At 35.5% G+C, this 27635-nt stretch overlaps 1 protein-coding gene across 1 annotated transcript in view; it reads left to right on the top strand.

Moving 5' to 3' along the window:
- Window positions 1-24197, top strand: part of LOC120630016 (organic cation transporter protein-like) — a 33732-nt gene extending 9535 nt beyond the window's left edge. The window contains exons 2-11 of the mRNA XM_039899134.1: window positions 11714-11774; window positions 13683-13867; window positions 16049-16262; window positions 20162-20262; window positions 20411-20559; window positions 21064-21218; window positions 21332-21505; window positions 22336-22645; window positions 23133-23314; window positions 23935-24197. Of these exons, the coding sequence (XP_039755068.1) occupies window positions 13683-13867; window positions 16049-16262; window positions 20162-20262; window positions 20411-20559; window positions 21064-21218; window positions 21332-21505; window positions 22336-22645; window positions 23133-23314; window positions 23935-24105 (1641 nt within the window). The 5' untranslated portion in view covers window positions 11714-11774 and the 3' untranslated portion in view covers window positions 24106-24197. The remainder of the gene's footprint in view (window positions 1-11713; window positions 11775-13682; window positions 13868-16048; window positions 16263-20161; window positions 20263-20410; window positions 20560-21063; window positions 21219-21331; window positions 21506-22335; window positions 22646-23132; window positions 23315-23934) is intronic.
- Window positions 24198-27635: the final 3438 nt, after the last annotated feature.

The following is a 27635-nucleotide window of genomic DNA, read 5'->3' as shown; positions in this document are numbered from 1 at the left end:
AATTATAAAATGTTATGATTATGCCTATCTTTTGAAAAAATATTGTTTACAGTTTATTGATAAAAGTGTATACAGAATGTAACGGATTTGATGATTTTTTATGCTTATATACCATTTGAACTAATGTTATAGAGGTGTACATAAGATGATGTACTTATAAGGATGTTCTTTGAAACTAAAGACTTATGATACAATACATATACCTAAAAAGAATAACCCTATGTACTTCGAGAACGAAGTACTTGTCAGAATGGCCGTGTTAGGAAATAGGGAATTACAGCACTTTATCTATAATAAACCCGATGATTATATTAAATGTATCAACAAATCATAGTTTGTATACTCATTGATAATGTATTGAAAATAGAATAATGGACTTTAGTAGACTGTCAAATAAAAGTATAGGATCTATGGCGGGAGACGCGAGTTTGACAAGTTAGATTGGCGGCAAAGAAAAGTGAGGACGGATATAAAAATGAATTAATTAAGAAAAGGAGATTAAGTAAAGTATTGTGGATAGAACGTTACAAATTGGGTTGAGATGATTTATAATGGAAACGATACACTTAAAGAAATATTGTTGTGGCGAAACAAGTCGTATATACTGGTGATGGAGTTGTTAAAAGTTGTTGGTACTATGGTTGTACCTGATGTTGCATTAGATAAGTATATCTCATCCTTTGGTTTATTTAGGTATCATACCGGATGTTTGGTGCATCGTGTGCCAAATCGAATCTGATGATTGGAGGGGTCTTTGGCTATCTCTTCAGCCCTCGTAAAAAAATCTTGCTCAAACGGTTTTTTTTATACTGATTTTAAATTGTTTTTTTAAAAATTGTAAAAATTCTACATTTAAATTTTAATAAAAAATAAAGTTGTTAAGTATTAATTAATTTTCTTTTTAATCTTTAATTTGTAACGTTTTACGCTTCTTTTGAAACTAGAATTACACGCCAGCAACATCTAGTTTTTGTTTTACAGCCCCGCAAAGTTTTTTTTACGTAAAAAAATAAGCTTGAACGTCAACTTTCGGTTTTAATAAAAAAAAAACTAAAAGTGATCATGTTCTTCCAATTTTTTTAAAACATCTCTGGACTGTCCCCTTTCTAATGGTGTGCAATATGCCATGAAAAGTAATTAGTAACATCACTAATTTTCAAATTTTCTAAACTTAGTCACAATTTTCTAATATTCAACAGATGAAAGAAAAACAAGTTTTTGCGTAAATAAAACTCACAAGCAGGTAAAATTTTTAAATTTCGTAGGTTTTACTTGAAATAAAAATAATACATTGCATTTGAAACATTTATTTCATAATTTTTACAAATTCTGCTCAAATTGTTCACCCCTGTTTCGAATGCAGGCCCGACATCTTTGACGTATTGTTACAGTTGTAGTCCGAAGCCGTATTTCGTTCTTAATTGTACCGAAGGCCGCTTCTATGCGTTGTATTAGTACCTCCCTCGTTGGGACTTCTGTGGCGTATACTAGCTCTTTGGCACGTCCCCAGACATAAAAATCTAACGGAGTTAAGTCTGGGGAACGTGGAGGCCATGCAATAGGCCCATCGCGCCCAATCCACGAATTGGGGAACACATTATCGAGGTATTCCCTCACAGTTAAACGCCAATGCGCGGGACAGCCGTCATTTTGAAATACTATGGGCACATCTTCATTAAACACGGGCACCTCGGCCAATAATTCCGGCAGATCATTTTGCAGGAACTCTAAATAATTATCGCCATTTAAGTTATCAGGCAGGTAGTGCGGTCCAATTACCTGATTCCCAATCACTCCTGCCCAAACGTTCACACTAAACCGTCTTTGAAAAGATTGCTGTCTTTTGGCATGTGGGTTTTGCCGTTTCGGTGCCCAATGGTGTAAATTGTGCAAGTTAAGAATCCCTTCTCTGGTAAATTTGGATTCGTCAGTCCACAGTATTCTTTTTAAAAAATCAGGATTATCCACATCTGTGTGTAACAAAAACCGACAAAAGTGCATTCGTCTGTCAAAGTCGCCACCCTCAAGACCTGCAACAACCAAAAATCTTTTTAATTCCCCTTGAGCAGTAATTAATTGCACTAGAAGATTATGGATACCTGCTAAACAAAGGCAACGTCAAACAAAGGTTTTAAATTACGTACCTTGAACCGGAGTCTCGTGGAATGGATATTTTTCGTTTTGTCGAAGGACTTTCCACACTTTCCATATTGAAATATCAAGTTGTGCCGCCACATATCTAATGCTTCTTGTGTCGTCTTCCTCAAAAAGTGCCAGTATTCTCTCGTCCACTTCAACATTATGTCGCACAACATGTCCCCTTGGTTCATGAAAATTGACACTCCCAGTCTCGCGTAAACGTCGGTATGTGTCTTGGAAGACTCTGCGGCCAGGTAATCGTCGACCAGGAAAGCGTTCCTGGTAAAGTCGTTGCGCTGCACGAGCGACACCACGGGCTGCACCATAAACCATTATGATGTCCGCATATTCCTCGTTAGAGTATGTCGTCATTGCAACAACAAAAAAGTCAACAAAGTTTAACAATAACACCAAAAGTAAATAAAACGTAACAAAAAACAACAAAACTTAACGAAAACTAAATAAAAGAATCGTGGAGTACAGTAAGCTAGCACACACGTTAGGCAGCAGAGGCAGTGATGTCTCGACTAAAAAATAAGATGGCCGCCGTGTCGACGCGACGCGGGGCCCGTTCGCGATTGGTTCAAACAGGTTTGCACTATGCAAGAAAGGAATAGAAGATAGATTTCGCTTCACTAGAGTGAAAAAACTATTTTTGCCTGTTTAAACGAACAACGGGCGTATAACTTTATGAAAGAGACAGAAAATGTCATCTGCCTTGTGAATTGTGAGTGTTATTTACGCAAACCCTTGTTTTTCTTTCACCTGTTGAATATTAGAAAATTGCGACCAAGTTTAGAAAATTTGAAAATTAGTGATGTTACTAATTACTTTTCATGGCATATTGCACACCATTAGAAAGGGGACAGTCCAGAGATGTTTTAAAAAAATTGGAAGAACATGATCACTTTTAGTTTTTTTTTTATTAAAACCGAAAGTTGACGTTCAAGCTTATTTTTTTACGTAAAAAAAACTTTGCGGGGCTGTAAAACAAAAACTAGATGTTGCTGGCGTGTAATTCTAGTTTCAAAAGAAGCGTAAAACGTTACAAATTAAAGATTAAAAAGAAAATTAATTAATACTTAACAACTTTATTTTTTATTAAAATTTAAATGTAGAATTTTTACAATTTTTAAAAAAACAATTTAAAATCAGTATAAAAAAAACCGTTTGAGCAAGATTTTTTTACGAGGGCTGAAGAGATAGCCAAAGACCCCTCCAATCATCAGATTCGATTTGGCACACGATGCACCAAACATCCTGTATATGGAGCCCTAGCATAACTTTATACCGACAGTTTATGTAGCAGAGGTTGCTCTATACAAACAACTTGTTCCAAAAGTCCTGATGTTATAGGTGATAATAGTAGTTATGTTTTACCTGTCTTAAAATATGTCTTGTATCAAAGGGCCTAGCGTTATTGCATATGACAATGTTGTAATTGTGTTGATAAGTTGTTTTAATTGATTGAATAAAAGAGCAACAGTAGAGTTTCTTGCCAGTGGTCTTCTCTGCCGAAGACAGCATTCCGAACTGGTAGTAGAGTCATTTGAAGGTAACAAGTAATATGAATTATAGAGATGCTTAATATACAGTATTAGAGTCAGTCCAGTTGTTTTATTTCACTCCTTGGGAAGTCAGGTTTATAGAGTACAGACCCACAACACTGCTCTAAAGCAGGTTGGTGGGCTTTAAAGATTTCTTTTAGAAAATGAATACTTTAATAGGAAGGAAGAATAATAGTTATGAGAATAAATGATTACTGATAAGAAACTAGGTATTTAGCTTCAATAATACTGTTAATTAATGAAAGATCTAAGTGCCATCCTGAACATTGTGGGTATTGCAGTGAATATCTGAATACCTGGGCCCTCTCATTCCTCTATATTTTTTTAGCACGTGCACTAGAGGTTTCGTTTTCTAGTTGGAAACTATTAAAGTTGAACAATAATATACTCGTAAGGGTTCTGTAAACTGTAAATTTTATTGAAAAATTCGGTATCCATTATTCAAAAAAGGCGCAGTTTCGTTTTGTTCACTACACATCTTAATACTAACTAATATAATAAATGTCCTTCGTATTCGTATCGTAAAAGTAACTTTTTAGATATCACTGATATCCCAAAAACTATGGTTCTTGAAGAAAGAGCCCTCCTCTTACTTTAAGAAATAAAAAAAAACTATAAAATAAAAACCATTATGCGTAAAAGAGAAAATCAAAGATGGAATCAAGAAACTTTAGATGGAATCAAGAAAATTGGCTTTGCTTTTTTTTGTAAACGCTTACGATTATTACAACCCTTTGGTTTTATTTGGGCATCTATCAGTCTCCGGCCCGCAAAATACTTCCACGCAAAAAATCACGTCAATCCAATATGCTCTTTGACTGGCAAATCATCAATCTGATAAATACCTAATAAACCACATGCTGTCTGTAGGAAATTTATTTTGTTGATAAAACCTTACTCGACGCTGAATACGCGTTTAAACAGTTTCTGTTTTGTAAACATGCTGATAGCGCGCGTCAGGCCACACCGCATGCCGCTGGCGTTCCATGTGATTGCATTGCTTCTGTCTTTTTTAGGTTCTCTGGGATCCTGCTATCTAAATGAAAAATTTCTAAATATCTATTAAAACTGTTTTTTTTAATTGACGAAGCAAAGTGAAATAGTAGAAAAAACCTTTTTCGAGACCTTCTCTCTTAAAACAACTACTTAGACAGTTCCCCAAATCAGCAAATACCACTGTCGATTAAAAATTTCAATTGTCTAAGGCCAATAATACCCATACAGTCAAAATCTATTTTTTAACTTTACTTGATTGTACTAGAGCTCTCTCAAATTAAAAATCTCAGGGTTAGATTGTAGATTTAACTAACAATAATGAACTTTAACTATAAATTAAATGTGTATTAGTACTTCTGGTTAAAGTGTTAGGTTAAAGTTAATAAATTATTGAAGTATCATAAAGATTACTGAGTGCACCAAATAAATAGTCGATTGGACAAGTTGATAATGAATTATAGTTAATAGTCGCAAAATATATGGTGTGGCAAGAAAAAGCACAGATTACTAACTTAGATTTTTTAAGATTGGAACCGAATCTTCCATCAGCTACTTTGAAGTTTATAATGGCTATTTTAAAGCATAAGATGATATCAATACCTTGGTTTCTACATTATTTGGGACCACAAACTTGGTATTTACTTGTGCGAGGGCAGGGAATACAATTAATCAAATTTTAAAAATGCAAATGGCAACTACCACTTCTTCCGCCGTATTTTGTTTATTGAAAAATCCCACGAGAACCTTTTATTATCTCTGGATAAAAATTATTCAATCAGATCTTTAAGGTGCAAGCCATGAGTACAAAAAAATTCAACGATGGAATTGATTTCGAATCAGAAGCATATAAATTATAACATAGACATCAAGCAAGAAACCTTAAATTACGTTTAAATGGGTACAAATAATGCTGTTACATGTTATTTTATTATAATTTGCCCTTTACAGTGTGCCACGATATAGTTATGGGGACACTTTCTTGAAAACTGCAAACTCATTGTTTATTATGTGCTGAATTATGTATCTACCTAGTACTTTGTGTAATAATGTTGACAATTGTATAGTTTTGTTTGATAAGCATTTACTACCACAAACGTCATGTAATGCTCTTCTCTCTCCCAAGCCATCCATTTTTTAAAGGTATTTTCCTAATCACTTTAGTATCCACGTTGGGTGCAGGTTTCCCGCGAGAGAGTACCTGTACCTTTACGGGTTCGAGGTTTTACTTTTATCCCTTACTCAATGATAAAGTAAGATTTAAAATAAAATCCTTTGGAAACACCTTACAACTCCCTCTATGCGTCCATTTGAACGAGACTTGATACCGTCATAATGTTCTTTATGTAAAGGAACCCAAGTTGCAAAACTTACTTTTTACCTTAATTGTTGTTTTGTACACTCTGAAGCAGTTGACCGCGTCGCTGTTTGGTAATGTACAGTATTCTGAAAGGTTCATATTATTATATTTAAAATATCGTAGAAAAGGCCGTGGTCTGAAAGTAATGGTGTGCTTTCTAATGAATGGGTGTGTAGCGCCGATTCCCTAACTCCTGGCTGTATTAAGCCCTAATTACTTTAAGATATCACCTACCCTTGCTTGTCTTCAGGTATACCTACGAAAGTATGTGTGACTAAGGGCGAAGGTAGGTCAGGTTTTCTTGAAAAATTTTTTTCATTAAAACCTGTTGGTACTATGGAATCCAATTTAACTTAGTGTATGTTAGTCGATGTGACTAAACATTTCTGGATTTTGTTTGTTTATCATGACGTGCCACCTGTGCTAATATTCTTTTTGTGTCTCCACAATGCCTTTCAGGGAACTATTATTTTAAGATGTTGTCGCAGTTGTTCTCAGAATAACCATTCAATAGACTGTTCGAAATAATTAGCAACATCTGAGACGATGGCAGCAGACGTACAAGTATTGTTAGCGGATGACACATCAAAAAGTTTTAAAATGAGTAAAACTTTGACGGCATTAATTATGTAAACACGTTACGCATGTTTCGTGATCTACATTAGTTTACCTGAACATGGAAGTAACGATAACTATGGAATTAGTTTAGAGAGCACCGTTTTAACAAAGCCCAATGAAAAGAGATAATTAAGTTACACAAACTGGCGTGTATAAGAGAGAAAAGAACAGTTTGTATCTGCGTATTGTTGTCGCTTATTTCATTGGTTATGGCTTAGACTCTTTAAACTGTGGGTATTTTTGATCTCGTTCTGGATTCTTAAGCATGTTCAGTCCCGCGTATTATCACTAACCTGATGATAACAATTGAAGCCTGTCTGGCTATTCAGTTATTAGTAGGTACTACTACAATTATGGCGCAGTACTTACTTTTTTCGTCATTTAATTATTGTTGTAAAATATTATTGGGATGTGCCCGAACCTAAGTGTTTCTATGATACAATGGAAGAATCTTTAGGTACTATGTAGGTTAAACCATGGATTGAATTAATTCCGAGGAAGTTTTTAGGGAGGGTTATAGGTTTAACTGTTAGTTAAACAATAGCCATCTTGTATAAGCTATTACGTAGTACCTACGCACCCTGTGTTACATACCAATTATGTAAGCCAAAAAATCTTACTTGCTTCACCATTGATTAATGTGTAGATACGAGGTATATTTAACTTTTATTGTAAAGTGAGTATTTTCCACTTTTCCCAGCCAGCACTAGATTATCCTCGTGGGTTTAAGTTTCTTATTCGGATTCGGACGACCGATTGGAGCAATGGGCAGCGACCCTTCTTTCTGAATCAAGGCTGTGGGTCGATTCCCACAACTGGAAAATGTTTATGTGATGAACATGAATGTTTTTCAGTGTAAAAATGCATCAGTCATTTTACTACACATAACACAAGCTACGTTTACTAGATACGCGGGCTGGATGGCGATGTGTGTATTGACGTAGTATACAGCGTGTAACGGAAATAAGAAATACGGTTTAAGGGTGCAAAAGTATATTTGATAAGGAATCACCCTGTAACAATATTAAATCAAAAGAAGCATATTTATTTTAACTTCTAATTCAAAAAATGCTCAGTGTTTACTTACGAAAACCCTATTGAAGGCAAGTAGCCCGACACGTGCATAGTACCGACGCTACGCGACGCGTAGGCTAATAATGTGACGGTAGTAACTTGATTTTACTTTTGCATGTGCTGTTAGGGCTGTATCCGATTTCTTTCAGTAAAATCTATGACAATGGTTTACTCAAAAACTATTAGCGTTTCGGTTTCACAGATAAGTTTGTTTCAGAGACAGTAAATAATGTACCTCCAAAACCTCTGAAGTATTATTTCGATTTTTATTTACACTTTGTATTTATTTATTTTATTTATTTATCTCACATATGATAGAAGATTCCTGCACCCAGTTGTGGGACATTCACAAAGCTGATAAGGATGACGATACATTATTCTCAAAATGTTTTTTTGGTGTACGTTATTTATGTTAAACTAAACTGTATGAAGTTTAGAGTTTAATAAAGTAATAATGGCCACTTATAAAAGACCGGGTCACTGAATTATTGTCTTGGAGTTTTCTACGTAGGTACAAGAGATAATGTAGTTGTACTCACGATGCTACTTATTATTGCAATTACATTGTAGTTTATTGAGGAAATCTGTATTTCTCGATATCATTATTGCATGCGAACGAAAACGAAAGTACACTCGAAGAGATTCTTCACTAATGGCAATAATTGCTCACAGCTTTCAGCGCTGAGTTTCTGCTCAGTATAGGTAAATAAACCTAAAACATTTCGTAACAAATAAAATAAAAACACCACAGGTAGGAATGTTTGATGTTTCAGGTAAATACCCTAGAAACTATGTAGAACTGGTTATATTTAAAATTATTCACTTTCAAATTATAACATGCATTAAAATAAGAATGAATTTCGCCGTATTGCAATTATAAGATATATATTTTTTCATTAAAATAATATTCAGTTGACTTTTCTATTGTAATGCTAAATACAGGCTAAAATAATAGGTACAAAACCGACTTCATTGTATAGACAATGTTTGAAAGTAATTATACTGCTTGTTAAAGTATGGTACCTTCCTACAGCTTGCCAGTAATACCTATGCTATTATCCGTTGAGGAGTTCTGTCATTACTCATCAGCTATGTGTGATGATCTTGGCCCAACTATTATTGGACTGCCCTGAACACAAGTACTATAAGCGAAAGGAAATGCCATTAATTAAACAACAACACAGCGATACGCCTCATCATTGTGAAACATAGAAAATAAAAGTAAGCATTACTACATAATAAAAACAAAATCAAGTCTAAGCAAGTAGCACTGCGCTTAATCTGTGACCCTATGATCTATTCAATGCGGCTATTCAGTATGTACTTCCAAAAGTTGGCAAATCTTGCGCTCGTGGTGAATGACTGGAGGTACACATCCGCAGCCTGTTTACTTTCCGCCGCTAGCACAGGCCTCGGCAGTCATGGGAGAGTCGGTTTTAGAGCATAGGCCCAACCCACTGCTCTCATGCGGGTTGGTGGGCTAGAGATACACGTCTCCTCAAAACCTAAAAATCGACTTATAGAAAAGATTAAGTTCCAAGTATCCAAATATCGTCCATTGTCATCCGGTCATACTGATGGGCAACTTCTCTTATAGGAGAGAGGGAATCAGCTTGGGGATGTACTAACGCCATGCTTATTTGTGCCGCCAAGCAGCATTGCACGGTCGATCGGCGCAGTGGGCAGCGAGCCTGCTTTCTGAGTTCAAGGCCGTGGGTTCGATTCCCGCAACTGGGAAATGTTAGTGTGATGAACATTAATGTTTTTCAGTGTTGTTTATATGTGGGTGTTTATATGTATATTATAAGTATTTATGTATATTATTCAATAAAAATATTCATCAGTCATCTTAGTACCCATAACAAAAGCTACGCTTACTTTGGGGCTAGGTGGCGATTATTTTTATTTATTTATTGCTTTGATACTGGCTTTAACAAAGATGTTATATTATGTTAAGATGCTTAACTTAAACTCAGTTTGAACAGGGTGGCACTTTGTAGAACGTGTTCTTTGCATATCCTACAAAGTTTAGCATTATTCAGAGGCGATGGTATTCCACTTACTGGTGGCCCATCGGCTTGGTCCACTCACCACGCTCATCATATCGACCTGTATTATGCGGCGTTAGTTATTATGGCCAGAATAAGGCCAACTAAGCTCTCCGAGACAAGAATGGAAGTTAGGGACGTATGTTGTCGCCCATTCCGTTTGGGGCACGCAATCTAACGATTGGTTCTCAAAGTTATAATTATACTAGCTGTTGCCCGCGGTCTTCGTCCGCGTTTATTACGGGTTTTAAAAATCCTGAGGAAACAGTTAGTTTTCCTGGTATATAAGGTAGCCTATATTAGTACTGCCGTACTCCGTCATTTCTACCAACTCTGTGCCAAAAGTCAAGTAGATTGGTTGCTTAGTTATGACGTGAAACTACGACATACAAGCAAATGCTCTTTTACATTTAAAATATTAGTTAGGATTAAACTAATTATTAATTAGGATTTTTGAAGGCTTACAAAAAACAAATGAACATGGAATTAAGAAAAAGAAGAAGTTATAAGCGAAATACTCACTATTAGCGGCAGATTCTGCTTGTGTGGCTCTACCAACGGTTCGGAAAGCAGAGACTACCGAGATAAAGCCGCAAGAAACGGTTGCTCTTTTCCAACATCATTATGCAGTTTGAATGAATATCGTTATAATCAATATCACTGTAGATCACGTCAAAGGGAAACATATTTAGGAATTCATCATCAATCATATTAGAGACATGAATTTTACGGTACAACGATATAGTAACTCACTTCACGATATAAATCGCGCGAGTCTTAGCGCAGACTGAATATTTTCAAAAATTACAGATTCTGAATTAAGATAATGCTAATTGCTATGTTATGTAAGTTATATAATTCTGGCTGCACATTAATCTCACCACAAATGACAATGTGGTCATTATTATCGCTTAATGTTGTGTGGTATCACTATTGCAGCATTTCCATATCTCTATAAGACATATTCACTCAAGATTTACCGGTAAACAGATCAGTAGCGGACCTCGTAACGGAACCACGAATCCTGGGCAGACCAGAAGTTTCCTGAAAATAAAGAAAAATCACTTCATACCCTGAATTCAGGTATAGCGAAATAAAGAACGGGTTCTATGGTGCTGTAAATACGTGAATTCTAAAATCAAAATACAAGTGTAAGAAAAAAGGAGAAAGAATAAGATACTGGACATATTATGTATAAAGAACACAAGCGAATAGATGTTATAACTGACATAAAGCAAGATTAAGTAGAAGATACAAAAAATAATCAGCTGTCTCCACTCGCTAGACTTAAAATACACAGAATTCATAGACCCTGACAGGCTGATCTGAAAAAGATATACTATTAAGGAAGACTGAATAAATATGTCTGACTGTTAAAGATATGTTAAATATAATATTGAGTGTTAACTAGTGGTCGAAGGAGTGAAAGAATAAGATAGTGAAGTTCCTGATCATACTACAAAAATTTTACCAGTAAATAACCAACAGCTAGAATCTTTCTTTATATATTTGTAAAATCTTAACCAGTAATTTTTAAACTTCTTTGGTTATGAATTTCTATTACAATTACTTTCTGTTTTTCGTTACAATATTTTATTAATCTATATTTATCAACATTGAGTATGAATAGTTTTTGTTTACTTTTAATTTCGATTTTGCTATAATTTTTCGGTAGGAGCTTTCATTCCTAGTATAATACCTGTTTTATATATTTTTCGAGGTAATAGGAAATATTACACTCCTATAAAATGATGATCTTGTTAATATTTATTATAAATGCAATAATTCAATTCAAAATTATATAATTCAAAATACATTTTAGTTAGCAAACGGCCATTTCTATAAAGTCTGACTATTAACGGTTCACGTTAAGTAATATCTTCATCGTCTTAAAATAATATTATTTGTTTTAGATGCGAGTGGCGTAATACACGAGACGTCAGTGATCATAACTGTCAAAAACTAGCGATTATAGTAAGTTGAGTAACTTTAAACTACAACTAATATAACATGGAACAATACACATTTAAAGGATATTGTTTCCTAATCGATATTAGACAATGATTATGCTTTTAGTTTTGCAACTAATCACATTTTGTTTACTTTAAGATTGCACAGAGATTGGTCCTGGAAATTTCTCACGGCTTAAATCTTTGTTTATTTCTTGATTATCTTAGTAATTTGCAGTAAATCATACCAGTCGATGTTCTGAGTGTTTAAAAGACTTGTTCTATCAATATTAGATCAGAATGTATTTGACTCTTACAAATCACAGTGTAGTGTAGTTTTATCTAAATCATTTGTTTTTTTTCGAATCTCCAAATTTTAGCTTCATCACGTGTAGAATCGAAATGCGGCTCTAGCGGCAAGGTACAATAGAAGACTATCTATTAAACCTCGCCGCTTTGTCTATCATTGTAGTGCAAAACGAATATAAAAATTTAAATCTTCTGTTTAGTTGGCGATAGTGCTCATCGTATTTAATGTTTCTATATATGACGAATATTTGTTCAGCCGTTAATTTTTATTTAATTTTGTGTAAATATTACAGTCAAGCAAATTATTATAAAACATTTTGTATACTAGACTGCTCAATTTAAAATTTAGAATTTAATAACAACTTCGCGTAATCCTCTGCCTCTTTAGTGATTAGCAGATCGTGGGTTTAATTTCCTCAAATCTGAAATCGTTCAATCAATCGAATTGCGTTTTTCTACGTATTACATTAAACCTTCGTTTCCAATTATTATGACGAAGATGTGGAAAAATAAATTTATGATAATAACATCACTTTACTAAGAACATCTTAATATTCCACTTTGCAATTATTGATCGTAAGTCAAAGGTCTTAAGGTCTTAAGGTGCTGGAATGGCGACCCCGCACCGGTAAACGCAGCGTAAGTCGGCCCCAAACGAGGTGGACAGATGACATCAGGCGAGTAGCTGGGAGCCGTTGGAGGCAAGCGGCCCAGGACCGTGCATTGTGGAACTCCCTACAAAAGACCTATGTCCAGCAGTGGACGTCCATTGGTTGAGATGATGATGATGATGATGATGAAGTCAACCTCTATAGATGCTCCAATATCGTCCAATACGAGCAAAACGTGCGTAGAAGTTTATTTTGAAGTGTTGCTTATAAAATGATTTCCAGCACCTTATCTGGTGTTCGCGGATTGCAACCAATAAAGCTTTATGTTGATTAAGCCTCGCTATATCTTCCTAAATTTTGCTTTAACGGTGAAAGGAAAACATTGTGAGGAAACCTGCATGCCTAAGAGTTCTCAACAACATTCAAGAATGTGCGAAGTCTACTAATCCACACTTGGCCAGCGTGTTGGCCTTGCCTTAACTCTCCTTCATAACAGCACACCCGTGCCCTGTATAGGACTGGTATTGGCTCATCATGATGAGTTCAAAATCAAAGTCAAATATTTCTTTATTCAAATAGGCACATAGATTGCACTTTTGATGCGTTGATTATATACAAAATGTGTACATAGCAGTGAGTAGTGATGTCGATAACTACAATCGTAAACTTAAAACTAAAACTACGGGTTCCAAACGCGCCCTGGTCTAAGAAGAAGCCCACAACAAACTTAGCCGGGTGTTCTTATTGTTATCACCATCTCACACTGTCATTAGAAAATATATAAAAGAAGCAACCTGGTTAGAGCAATTGTTCACACCCAAGCTTTTTTATCGTTTACGTAATCCTTTATACTATAACAGGACTTTTCTATAAGCTTTCGCTTAATACAAACTTTGAACTTTTTTAGTGACATCCCCAAGATATCATACCGGTAATTTTTGTAAAATTGTATACAATTTCCTTTGAATGAATTGCTTATTTTGTGTAGTCTAGTGTACTGCTTCTTCTTTCAGATGTCGGTCTCCCCGCACGCGGCGCCGGTGCAGGAGGTGCAGTTCAACTTGGATGGCATCCTCAGCGAGCTGGGCAGCTACGGCAAGTACCAGCTACTGCTGCTGCTCCTGCTGGCATTCCGGGACTCCTTTCTCAACATGTGCAATTTCAACTACGTGTTCACCGCTGCCGAGGTGCCTTTCAGGTACACTACTAAGTTTTTGAACTGGAACGTTGGCGTTGCGACAAGTAGTGGGCGAAGAATCGAGCGACCTTTTAATATAATTTTTCTAAATCTTTATTTACTTCTTTGAAACAATCTGAATATTATGTTTTTTATTTTGCAATTATTTTTGGTGTTGCCATTTTGCTTTTAATGTAAATTATATGTACTAAAGTTTTGCAGATTCATATAAGTCGAGTCGCTTAATTTTTTTAATAATATATTTTCGATTTACCGCGTTATTTTCCTTTCTCAGGTAAATATATCGATGATGCCTCAATGATATCTTTGCCGATTGAAGGATTTCCAGTTAGGACTCACATAGATGCACACAAAATTTTCTCTTTATGCGTCTTTTTATCAGCGCCTTTAAAATAAGGAACAAAATGCAATGAAGTTTCATTCATTGATTCTACCTCCATTGGTCTGATTTGTTCCTACTAATTTGTAAGCTCAATGTGCCCATCTGTCAGAGCTTTCTCTACATTAGGGATTTTCATATAATTCTTAAAAGAGAATAACAAAATCCGGATGTTATTGCGTCCATCCGGCAACCATTTATATTTTTCGATAGAAGCAGACGTTACTTTGCGGAAATAATAAAAATAAAATAAATATATATACTATGACAATGCACACATCGCCCTCTAGTCCCAAAGTAAGCGTAGCGCGTCTCATGGGTACTAAGATAACTGATGAATACTTTTTATGAATAATACTTATACATTAATACTCAAAATATATAGATAATTTTGATAATACATGTTATATTATCAAAATTAAGCTTTATTTGCTATACTCCGCGTAAAGCAGGAGAATCTGTGTGGTGTAATTTATAAGTTCTTTAATCATTATACTCCACAACAAAAAGATTTTCGGCAATATACCCTCTACGCACGTTTCGCTCCGAAACCGGAGCATACTCAGGAGACTTAATTCATTAATTAAAATAATTACTCAATTACACCACACATATTCTCCTGCTTTTCGTGGGGTATAGCAAATAAAGCTTAATTTTGATAATATCTACATATTTTTTCCCATTAGTTATACATAGTTTAGTTTAAAGCGAATCTAAAAGTAAAATAATTGAATGTTAGAAAGGACCTTATTTTGGAGTACTGGACTGCCCACTTATTTTATTTTCCATAAGTGGTTGTTATAGGCAATAACTAAAAAACTGTGATCAAACTTATCTTTTAAGAACTAGATCTCTTGAAATTATTTTTTTTTGAATTGTAAATACCTCATTCACACTCAAAATTACAAATTCCTGTTCAAATGTTTTACTTGCAAAGAAATATGACAGATCTTTAACACATAGACGAACGGACATTGAAATACGAACGCACACATTTAAAACCACCTCAAATAAAACTTGGGAGACGTCGCTTTGCTGAAAAAGTTATTATACAGTTGTGCAACTTTATGCATCCAATATAATTATTGATCAATTTTTTACATTAAACGGCCACAAAGATAGGGAGCCATTTAAATTAGGAGATAAGTAATTGCTTTAGCAATTAGTGCTATTATATAATATCACATAATATTTTTATTGTTGATTGTTGACCAAAATGTAACTATATTGTGTGTGTTTACGTGTGTTCGCGAGTAACGTAGATTTTTTTTATTATTTCATTAATAATAACATATCAACTTGATATAATGTCATTTGTCAAGCCTGAATAAAAACCGCTATTTCGCTACTAGATCTTCCGTCATACGTAACTACGACGTACCTCCTACAAACATTTTGTAACTCATACCTACTAATAATATAGACTTAAATGTGTAAAAATGTGTTGAATTTTAATTTCTCCCAATATGTTTTTTTAAACTGCACAACACTATATCCCCTGACATTATCGCGTCCACCTGCTAAAGCAGGAACATGGAATAGGAGATTTTTTACCCCGTTTATTATTACACCAATATTTTTTGGATGATATTTCCACTTGTGCGCAATTGCTCTGAGAGTTGATAAAGTTGTGCGAGAAGATAATTTTTTATCCTTTCCCCGGGAAAATAATTGTCTCTTTGCTATGCTATGCTAGCCGTGCTGGGGATAAGTGATGCAGATGAAGTCATGATTGCAGTCAAGGGCTAAATTGTCATGGAATAAAAAAAAAGGAAAACTATATACCTATGTTTCATTTCCAGATGCCGTATTCCAGAATGCGAGTCCCCCGTGACAACCTTCAATGAGTCCTGGAGCAGCTTGGCCGTGGTCAACTCGACGTGCTTCCGAGCAGCACTGTACTCTTCAGCATCCACCAATGCCACATCCACTTGCGTGCCGGAGATGTTCCGAGCGAACAGTACGGTACCTTGTGATGAAGTCGTTTACGAGGACTACAATAGCATTGTGGCTGAAGTGAGTACATAGGATCAGATGGTTTCGAGTCCATAGCACGGGTCCAAAGTCATTTATTTCAAGCAGGACCAGTCCTAATTGAAAGCACTTTTAAAACGTCAAATATGAAATGAGTTCTCAGAGTAGGCGACCTCTCTGGCGCAGGTTTAAGAGGTGTAACATAAATAACAGTTTCCAGGCTGAACAGAAGGCAGAAGCAATTGAGGAATTAATAATGTCTAGCACTTTTGAAACTTCAAGTCTTAAAAGAGCTTTTATAGTAGTTAGTCGACCTTCCTGGCGTAGGTTTGAGCGCTGTGGTCATACGGTTTCCGGTTTCGATCCCCAGCAGGGCAATTTGGGAATTAATATTTTCTGAATTTTTTCTGGTCTTGTCTGGCTTTGGCCGATACTAGAACAACCCTACTGACAAAGACATGCGGTAACGCGATTTACCGTTGACGGTTTTAATCTTATTGCCATATCCCTAACAGGTTTAACCGATGCTTTCTTAGACAGCTACACACTGCATCGTCAGATGACCTCCCGTCGTTTTTGCGTCCCGGGTTGAAAAAGAATAGCTAATAAAAATAAATCAAGCTTCAGTGTACCGCAACCTGTTCAAACAGTGGCATTGTCAATGACATTGGAATGCACTCGCGAATGGTGGCAACCGTGACATTGCGATCATTACACGCGTGTGGACGGGGTAATGACAGTAACCGCCGATTGTCGCTAGTGGTGATGTGCGTTATGTGGTCATTGCCAAGGCTAGCTTTGCGTTGATGATCACTGTCCAGTTCACGAATGGCTAAAACTGAGACAAAGTCTTCAGTTTTTCGTTCTTAAAGTTACAGGTAAACTAAAAGTAGGGTTATTTATTTATTTTGTAATCTTTATTGCACATTGACATGGACGAAACAATCTTCAAAATATATTAAACGAGATTTAATTCGATTCAAAAAAAAAATCGCTACATACTCCAAAATGATTCAACTTCTTTACGGTAGTGTAGATATATTGATGAGTACATTATTTGCTACCGTTTCAAGCATCGTATCGCATTGTATACCCTTCAGCCTGTTAACTTCATAACATTTTTGATATTATTGATTGACGGGCCAAGCATATGGCCCACGTGATGGTAAGTGGAAAACCAACGCATATAAACCTAGCAGTACTTCAAAAGGCATGTAAGGAGCACGTCCTGCAACACGCCGCTCTGTGTCCATTAACTTGAGGCGTAAGTGTTAAGCCTCATGTGACTGTAGTTACACTGCAACAAGAACGGAACACAGCATTGCAAAAATGCTGCTTGGTGGGAGAAGTAGAGACGTGATTATCAGCAGCCGACACTTAAGGATATACGGGCAGGATAGGCACGGGTTACAGAATGAAAATGGTTTAGGCCGTAGTCAACCATGCTGACCAAGTGCGGATTGGTAGACTTACATGAGAACGTTATGTAGAACTTTCAGGCATGCAGGATTTCTATCGATGTTTTCCTTCACCGTTAAAGCAAGTGAAAAAAACGCGTATAACTATGAAAAGCCAGAAGTGCGTTCCGGGGATCGAATTCGGTCACCCCGAAAGGCAGGCCGCAGCTCTAACCACTAGGCTATGACCGCTTCAGATCATAACACTATAATCAACAAATTGTCTACAACTGTGATAGCTAAAACCGACCCCACATGGAACGTACCGTATCGTATTAGAGCGGCTAATCTAGACCACGGATCAATACTGAATGTCATCACCATGCGATCATGATACGCATCGGCGATAAGGAAACGATTTTCAGATTCGGCAAAATATACATATCTTTACGCTTTAGGTGTCGAATGTGGACTTTTTGACAGTGAAACAAAGAGCTTTTTGTGACGGAGCTCGTCCGTGGAAGTGCTACCACCATGTTTTTTTCTGCCGCTAAGTTGCATTATTACAATCTGTATATTTATGTTCCGGTCTGAAGGTGCCGTGATAATTACAGGCATGTGAGGCTTAACACCAACGCCTCCGGTTGGCTTAACACCGATGCAGCACGTAGGAGGATGTGTTCCTTGCATACCCAGCCAGGTGTTGCTCTGTGTGTAGGCGTTGGATCTCCTTGGTCCGTCAATAAATTAAAAAAAAAGAAGGAAAACGGTACTTCCAAATTGCGTTATACAATGCAATTTAAATTACTCGTTCAAAACTCAGTAGGTACCCCAAATACCTGAAGAGCACTGACTATAAAAACATATTTAGGTATCTGGTAAGAGTAGTGTTTTAATCGGAAAAAGTGTGCGAGGAAAATACCCCGATTGAAAACATGATAAAAATATTAATTATGATAAAAATCTATTAAAAAAGATTTGATTCTGGCCAACACACAAATATATACACGTCATAAACTTCGATAATCTAATTATAATAAGGATGCGACCGTTATTGTTTTGCGTACATCAGTAAGTAAATTAAAACGGAAAACACATAATCGTGTTCGTGTAGTTGCGAACATGCATCGCTAGATACATTGAATAGATAAACAACTATTTAAATATATTTACATCATAAGGTGTTGAAAATTTCCGAACAGGACTTTTGCGTTTAGTAATAAAAATATGTTTTAAGCCTTTTAATTATAGAAAATTATTGTTCAACTAAATATTTAGCCACTTGAAAGATTATCCTCATCCCCAGGCTATTAATGCCTTATTGTTGGAGTAATGGCCTCTTCATTTAAATGAGAGAGGGTTAAGAAGTTAGAACCATTACGCTGCTTTAATGCGGGTAGGCGGGCCTTAACAATTAATAACAGTTGTAAGTGATAATAACCGGCAACAGCCGCGAGCTTGCTCCTTAGGGTTTGCCCTAGGCATTGGTAGTGAGAGTTTTTTGGCAGAAAAACCCCATTAGTCAATAATGTTAGAAATCGACGACGACAGTTGCCGGGGGGCAATAATATCACAGAATAATGCATATTCTTTGATTATATTGTCTGATTTAAACTTTTGTATCTAAATAGATGAACGCGACGGTATTTTGAGATTGATAGATGTATTAAATCGTCACACAGACAACAGGCAATATACCTACCTACTCACATTAACGTATCAGTGGCCTTACGGCTAAGTTAAGAAGGGACTGCATATATAGGGCGTTGAATGTTCTGCACGCCGATTCTGTATCTTAGTTGACAGCAAATTTAGCTAGCCACTTTTCCTGTTGAATCCATATTTTGTATTCTGAAACCTATGTTCCTAACTCAGTTAATTTCAACTCGGTTGGCAGATACAATAACCTAAATATTATTATATGGCAACTTTTCGCGGTGGCAAGCTAAATTTTGTGTCAACTGAGATACACAATTGGCCTGCTGAATTTATCCTTTTCCTAGTAATTGCTTACAGCGACGTGCGGGAAACTAAATAGTCGGTGACACTTATGGATTTCTAAACGCGAAACACCGCCAGCTTGCGTTGACGTTCGCTATTAGGTATTTAACTAAATGATAGCATACGGTTAATGAGCGTATATGTATATAGGATTGTATGTACCATTTATGAATGTTATTTGGACACGTGATTCGGAAACGAGTCATAAATGTGGTACTTACAATCTTTGAACGTAAAAAGCAAAGCTCGCAAGTTTATCGCCATGCTGTGGTACTTAATACATTACTACTCTTGGTATTATTAGTAGAAGAGGCAGAAATATGTTCAGATTAACACCACATTTATTTATTTATAGAAACTAAAAGTTTACACGAAGAGGTCGCGATCAGAGCTAAAACACTACTAGCTCTCTCTACATTTAGTTAAACTTTAACTACTTTTGCTCAATGCAGGATATTCATTGGACTAATGTTGCAAGTTAATTTAAATCAAAGAACGTTTAATTTGTTATTAATTATTTTAAGTTTGACTATTTCTTTTCAGTTTGATTTGGGCTGTCAGCCTTGGAAACGTACTCTCATCGGAACCGTTCATAACCTCGGTCTTCTGTTCTCTTTTGTCGTATCAGGAATAATCTCCGACAGGTTAGAATATATATTGTTTATTATTAGACCTATTGTATCTATTTTAAAAAAAAATTATCTGCATCGCAATATCTTCATTAGATTTAGAATCCTACTATTTTCCTGCTTATGACATTTTAATAATAAGGTTGTTAATGTGCTTGTTAAGGTATGGCCGAAAGGTGATCATTGTCGGAACCCCGCTGATGGTAGGCATCGCTGGTTTGCTCAAGTCCATCGCCTTCAACTACTGGACATTGCTGGTGCTGGAATTTCTAGAAACTGCCCTCGGTTATGGGAACGCTTCTATGGTTTTATGTAAGTTTCATTTCCTTGTCCAGCAAAATAGAGTTAGTGTAAAGAAATTCAGAAACGTTTAAGTGACGGAATTTGACCACTAAAGTAAAACTTTCTTTATTCAATAAGACTTAAATTCAAGACTAATGCTAAGACGTGCCCCTAAGCAATTAAGCAGTTCGCTACGATATCGCGTAGAAACCGAAAAGGGATTGGGTTAAATTTAACTACTTTACTCCCAAACAGGTTAGCCCGCTACCATGTTAGACTCCATCGTCACTTACCACCAAGTGACATTGCAGTCAAGGGCTGCCTTGTGAGGAAATTTAAAAAACGCACCCTCCATATTGTAAAATTCAATTTAATCTTGTATTGAAATTATGACTCTATAGTGAAAATTTAAAAAAAATACGTTGTATTGCAGGAAAATATTACACCCCTCACTTTTCTCCGGAGTTTACAAATTCGCAATCAATTAACAACCTTTTGTTCAGGAAATCTTAAAAATGAGCTCCTTTCTTTCAGCGTTAGAGTCAGTGAGCCAAAACAACAGGGTCGCATTTTCATGTATCGCCGACATCTTATCGAGTTTGGGAGGCGCGTTCTTCGGACTCATAGCATGGAAGATTCCTTACTGGCGCCACATGATGCGAGCCATCTATGCCCCGTTACTAATTGTGGTATGATAGCAGAAACTCGTATTTCTAACTTCTGCGCACTTCTTTAATCTGAAATTCGGAATATCTTGCATCACGAATAATTTATGTCAATTGTGTATTTATAACTGTTTCAGGTGTTTTATATCTTTCTCGTCGATGAAGGCGTGAGATGGCTCTTAGCAAACAATAGAAAACACGAGGCGGTGCGTGTGCTGAATAAAGTAGCTAAAATCAACAACATCACTCTTTCCAACAAAGCTAAAGAGATGCTTTTGATGATAACTGAAGAGCAAAACAAAGCCGAGGAGGTACGATTTTTACACCTGATTAAAATTATATCTAAGGTCGATATCAACTGATATGAAAACCTTTAAAGGACATTATTTAAATTATCTATAACTATTATAAAGATATAATGGTTTTTCTGGTTATTCATTTATTCGTGAAAAACTAGTGGATGGATCAAATTTACAAAATTTACTTTCTATTATACTCTAATTTATCTTTTAATTTGACGATTCAAAATACCTCGCTATAATTATCATAAATTAAGTATGAGTTGATAAGATTATGTCTGTTTATATCGAACGTATTGTAGAGCTATCCTTTAAAAGCTCATCTGACTGAATGTAACTTCCAGTTGGACCAAAATCTGGTATCGAAGATTCTGCATTTCCCAAATTTCACGGCGTAAAAGTCGAATGCAATAGCTAGTAGATAATAAGATTGATAAGACTGCAAGGACAAGAGTACAAAGTCCTTAATCATTAACTAATTCATGATAATAATTGGGTTCAAGAAAATTAAACAAAATTTATAGATTATTGCTTTGATTTCATAACTTGAATTCAAAAAGTACAAACTAAGAAATTCATTCATTCAATTCATTTAATTTCACTCATTTTATTTGTTGACTTTACAATGAATAATTGTTAAGAACAAATTCTTCATAATCTTAACAAATAGTGCGTAACAGATGGTACATTGCCGAAAATTTTTTTGGTTTGGAGTTAAGGATTGAAGAAATAATAAATTACACAGTACAGATTCTCCTGCATTTCGCGGAGTAAACGAAAAAAGTTTCTTAAAATTATATTCAAATTATGTTGTTAAATAAATTATGGTTGTACATTTTCAGACTGGAAAAACACAATTTCAAGAAACACCAAACATCTGCTCCATCCTCAGATCAAAGAAAATCTTGCTACGTATCTCCATTATAGCTGCTTGTTTCTTCTGCTGCATGTTTGTCAACAGCGGCACCATCATCAACTCCACCAACATCTCGGGCAACAAATACCTTAACTTCTCTATCCTGATGTTGGTAGACGTCCCTACAAGGATAGTGACTGCGTTGACTTTGACCAGGTTTGGCAGAAAGACACCAATATGTGTGGCGTACTGTCTGTGTGCGGTGTTCTTTATGACGTCTGCTTTTGTACCTAAAAGTAAGTACAAGTGCCCATGTATTGTACCATTTAGAACTAAAGCTAGTCGCATACCAATCAGCCCGCTCGCTATTTTTGACCATTCAAGTTTTTAATACCGACAGGGTTTTCAATACTAACTTCATATTCGAATGAAAATTTGTTGATGACGTCATTCGTAATAGTTTAGCTGAGCAGCAATAATCAGCTCATTACCCCTTTAATGCTACAGGACTTTAATTATTAAAATTTTGTCTATTGCGGCGCGTACTTTAAATGTTTATAGGAATACGATCAGCTTAGTTGAGTGTGTTGCTCGCAAATCTGTTTATTCAGCTGTTTAGTTTTCCTTTTGTTTAATTTTACTTGTTTGTTGACAATTTTTTGTGACGTCGCGTGTTTTTATGTTAAATGCAAACTCTATGTAAGTTAATAATGATCACGAAATATATGAAAGTCAGTAAATAGACGGATTAGAGCATTCGTTAATGTGTTTTTACGTTACCAGCAATCTGGTGGGCATCGGTGATGTTCTATATGGCGGGCAAGATGTGCAGCAGCTATGGCATCTTCTCCATTAACGTGGTGGCCATGGAAGTGTTTCCCACCACCTCGAGAAACTCGCTGACAAATATTGCCAATACCGTCGGCCGGATTGGATCCGTGCTTGCACCTCAAACTCCATTACTTGTAAGATATTTATTGATGATTACGTGCCTTGTCTCTGATGGAAGAATTGTCTCAATAGAAGCAGGACGATTATTGAAAAATACATACTTTGTAAAAGGAGAAAGATTGGCTCGGAGTAATGAAATCAGAAATTAGAATAACCACAGTTACTGGCATTGCTCCCGGAATCGCAAAGCAGAAAAAAATAAAGCGCATGTAGACCCAAATGTTGCGTAAAACTCTTGGAACGCCCAACAAAACCAGTCCAGCAGTGGACGGTTATCAGGCGATATGATGATTCAGACCTACTCTATTTGTCAACTTTCTGATTTTTTAATAAACTATAGTTTTATAACGACTCATACAATGATAAGTATCGAAACAGTATGAGATGTAATCGCTGTTAAATAATGGAAGTACTAGGTCGTTTGACAAATCCCATACCACTTATTGTTTTCTACTAAGTATCATGCCGGAATATGTTATTGCTTGTCACTACAGCTTTACGCGCAGGGTAGGTAGCCTACCCAGAAAAGCACACTAGAACCGTGATAAATTCAACTCGTGACCTCATGATGATGCTGCATCTGTAGCTATGCTAGAGAATTCAGAAAATAAATTATGTTTGTCTTAATTTATAGGAACAGTTCATGCCCGGTCTACCCAGCATAGTGTTTGCGGTAGCCGCCCTGGGCCCCGCAGCGCTATCCCTTTGCCTGCCCGACACCAGTCGCACCGCCCTGCCGGAGAAAATAGCAGACGCGGAGAAAATAGACGATCAAGTTGCCAAAGATAACACCGCTCCTGCGTGATAGTGACCGGTAGTCTTGAGACAGGACTGCAGAAATAGAATTTTGGTGATGTAGTGTGTTGAAGTTCCCCCAGTGGGTTGCTCCACGTCAACCCGAGTGGTTTTAGCCTTGACCTCGTTTACGTCATCCCTTCATCGTGATCTTCACCAGGATTGTAAGATGCTTGTTAGAACACACTCCACCTGCGCTGATAGTTTCAGTCCAGAGCTAATTCTAGCCAATTGTCAATTGTTGTGAACCTTCTGCTCAGCTGCATGAAACAGCAGCTGAGCAGAAGGTTCACGTCGCCCTGGCAAAAATAAAGGAGGCTCAAGTTGACGAAACCTTGTGATAGTGGAATTAATTGAGTGAAAAGTAAGAGAGTTGTTTACGAATGTGCTCTGGATGTGGAAAGTAAGAGGAAACTTTGTACCTACCAGGCATATTGCCATGCTGGAAAGCCACGGATGACGTAAGAAAATGTGGACCTCGTCTTTGCTGGCGAAGACTAGTATTAAGGTTTGGGTTGTGTTAATACCTCGAAACAAGTGAAAGACAAAAGTGTTTTTGATGGATCGGACGTTTTAGTGATAATTATTTATTGTTCTTATTGAAGAAAGACATTAACTTTGTGTGATGCAATAGTTATGAATTTATTTTTTAATAGTACGCTTATTGTAAATGGACACCTCGTGGAATATGATGCTACGTATTCACCTTACATTAGACACCAACTGATTGATATGAAATATTTCTAAAATAAATGTTTCGAGAGACTTTCCGTCTACATCAAATTTTTATAGATATATTCTATTTTTATAGATATATAGATTATATTCTTCACTGGACACATTATAATGTATATTGATTAAAAGGTAGGTACTCGTAAGTATGCACTCAGTAGGTAAAGTTACAAGATTTTTAATCTGAAACACTGATTATATTTACACATTGTATACTAGTGAATACGTGGTTTTAATAATACAATTTCTTTTTTCATATATATTTATAAAATAGATGAAATTGTTGTTGGAAAATAAAATCTGCTTTACATAAAAACTAATATGTACCAAATTATTTTGTTTTTTTACAAAAAAGAGTGCCATTTTTAATAAGCAGTGAATCAATTTGCTTACGAGTTTTGGGTGATGTTAAAGGTTTATATAAAACAGATTTTGGAATGCCAGACATGAAAGCCCAACATCCAAAATGTTCTTTTTCCGCTATGTGTAAATAATATATAATTATTATATGTATTTCTATTTAGTTTAATGCATTTCTTTATCGAATCAGATAAGATTTTTATACCCACCTTATCTCTACCGAAAAAATGTACATAAAATAAATATGTATGTTTGCATATAATGAGACACACAAATACTTTGTCACCTCCAACAAAGTTTGCCATTTCAGCTTTATTTATTAATAAATAAATAGTAAGGAAGAAAAAAAACTGGATACTGTATTTAATTTATTTATTCTTAAAATACTATTAGTTAAAAGTTTAATTACCTGAATAACTAATGCACTAACGCACTTACCTCATATTTAAAATATACCTTTTTACAACTTAATATAGAAACTAGCGTAAATAAATATAAGTTACTTCGAGTATAAGTCTTGAAACTGTCGTAGCCATGTGGTGACGGCCGATCTGAATACAGTAGTCACCATTCCTCCATTACCCGCGGGTGTCGTACGAGTCGACTGAGGAAGTACAGAGACAAACGAAAAATTAAACAGAGAACGGGATGCAGCGTTCTCTGTGCTACTACTACCATTGACTGCGATCACCAACACGTTTTTCGGTATGGTGGTTATGGGCAAACTCTCCCTTTGCGAGAGGCCTTTAGTCGAGCAGTGGACCGTTATAGACTATTCACAAATCGTGATATTTGATCTCTTAAATTATAATATAAAAGAAGAGTAATGGTAAGAATTTTTTTTTTTTAATTCTTCTGAAGACCAGTAGGTATTTTTGTAGAATATTTTTCTATTTCACTGGCCTTTTAGACAACGCACGCGGTCCAACAAAATTTTTTCCTGCTAGTTTAGTTTACAGATATTATTATTTCAGGCTGAAATCCTTTTAATACTGAAAAATATTGCCTTCTGGAAAAACTAACTTTCGGAGATAGAATTTATTGATTACAAAAAAATAAACAAATAAGCAAATTTGTTGTCTTCATATAGTAATAAGTAGAGATAAATTATTTTTTAATGACTTTATTAGGTACTATATGACTGAACCACGATTTCATAATATTGTCATTTGTGTGAAACGCTATTGTCATAATAGATGCATTAAAAATTACAGACGTAATAACAGATAATTTAATTGATAGGCTCATTAATACCATAACTCTTCGAAAACGTAATAATTACAGTTGCATTAAAATCTTTGCATTAAAGAAGCAACTGTTATTCTCATAAAGGTGCTGTCATAAACCTTAATAACAAAATACCTTAAAGGCCCTTAACGACTGTCATTATAGTTAACACTTGTCGCCGAACGACAAAGGCTCTAAAACTTCAAAATATAAATACTAAGCGCTGGGAATCATACATTTCTATTTTCCACAAACTAGTCGATTTAGAGTGTAAGAGGCACTGTAGTTTAAAATTAGCTATAAAGTCACAACTGTTTTGTTAAAATTCGAGAGCTCTGAGTCTTGTTCGCGGCGACAAGGTGACGCGTATCCAACATTGATTCCAGTGTCTTGTTACTAAGATTGGTATGGGTGGTATTATATTTAATATACCTAGTATTATAAAACGGATGGACAGCTGATAATGATAAAAATATTCAAAAATAAAAACAATCCATAGTAACCAACGAATTCTTTGATAGTAATATATTACAGATAATGTTTACTAATCCTTGTCAATTTTAAATGATTAATTTAGGTTATCTTATATGTGATCAATCGACTGTACATAAATCAGAGAATAAGATTACATTAATAATAAGAAGTTAATGTGATTGATATTTAACTTAAATCTGTACAAACATAATATTTTGGTCGGAGAAGAAGCTTTTCAAAAGAATGTTTAAGAATAGCTTATAGTCTTCTGCAATCTAAACAAGTCAATAATCAATGCAAATTGATCTTCGATAAAACACGAGAAGGCTATAAGTTCTATTATCTCTTTTTTTCTGGAAAAACCTCATTTTATTGTACATGTATCTTTTAATCGGTTCTATTTGCATTTAAGCGCTGGGACGTTTTTGCGACATTTTACAGATATACATACTCCTCTACATTGGATCACTATGCTTGTCTAGTAAATCAGGTACTTAGGAGGTCTAAGGTTCTATGTGAAAAACTTTACCATGATAGACCGTATTATTCGCCATCCCACAGCTCACTGTAGCAGCAATATTTCCATGTTTTACTTCATAAATGATTTTGTCATTATTTTTTATTTATTTTTATGTGTAGTTTTGTTTATAATAAATAAAAACATTCAATACAAATCGATCTATTAAATTTAACATCATAAGTATTTATTTAAGTATTCATAGGTATACACACATATTTAATTCTAAC

This window comes from Pararge aegeria, chromosome 15, assembly GCF_905163445.1.
Source record: "Pararge aegeria chromosome 15, ilParAegt1.1, whole genome shotgun sequence".
Lineage (NCBI taxonomy): Eukaryota > Metazoa > Arthropoda > Insecta > Lepidoptera > Nymphalidae > Pararge > Pararge aegeria.
This window is presented reverse-complemented; position numbering and strand designations above follow the sequence as displayed.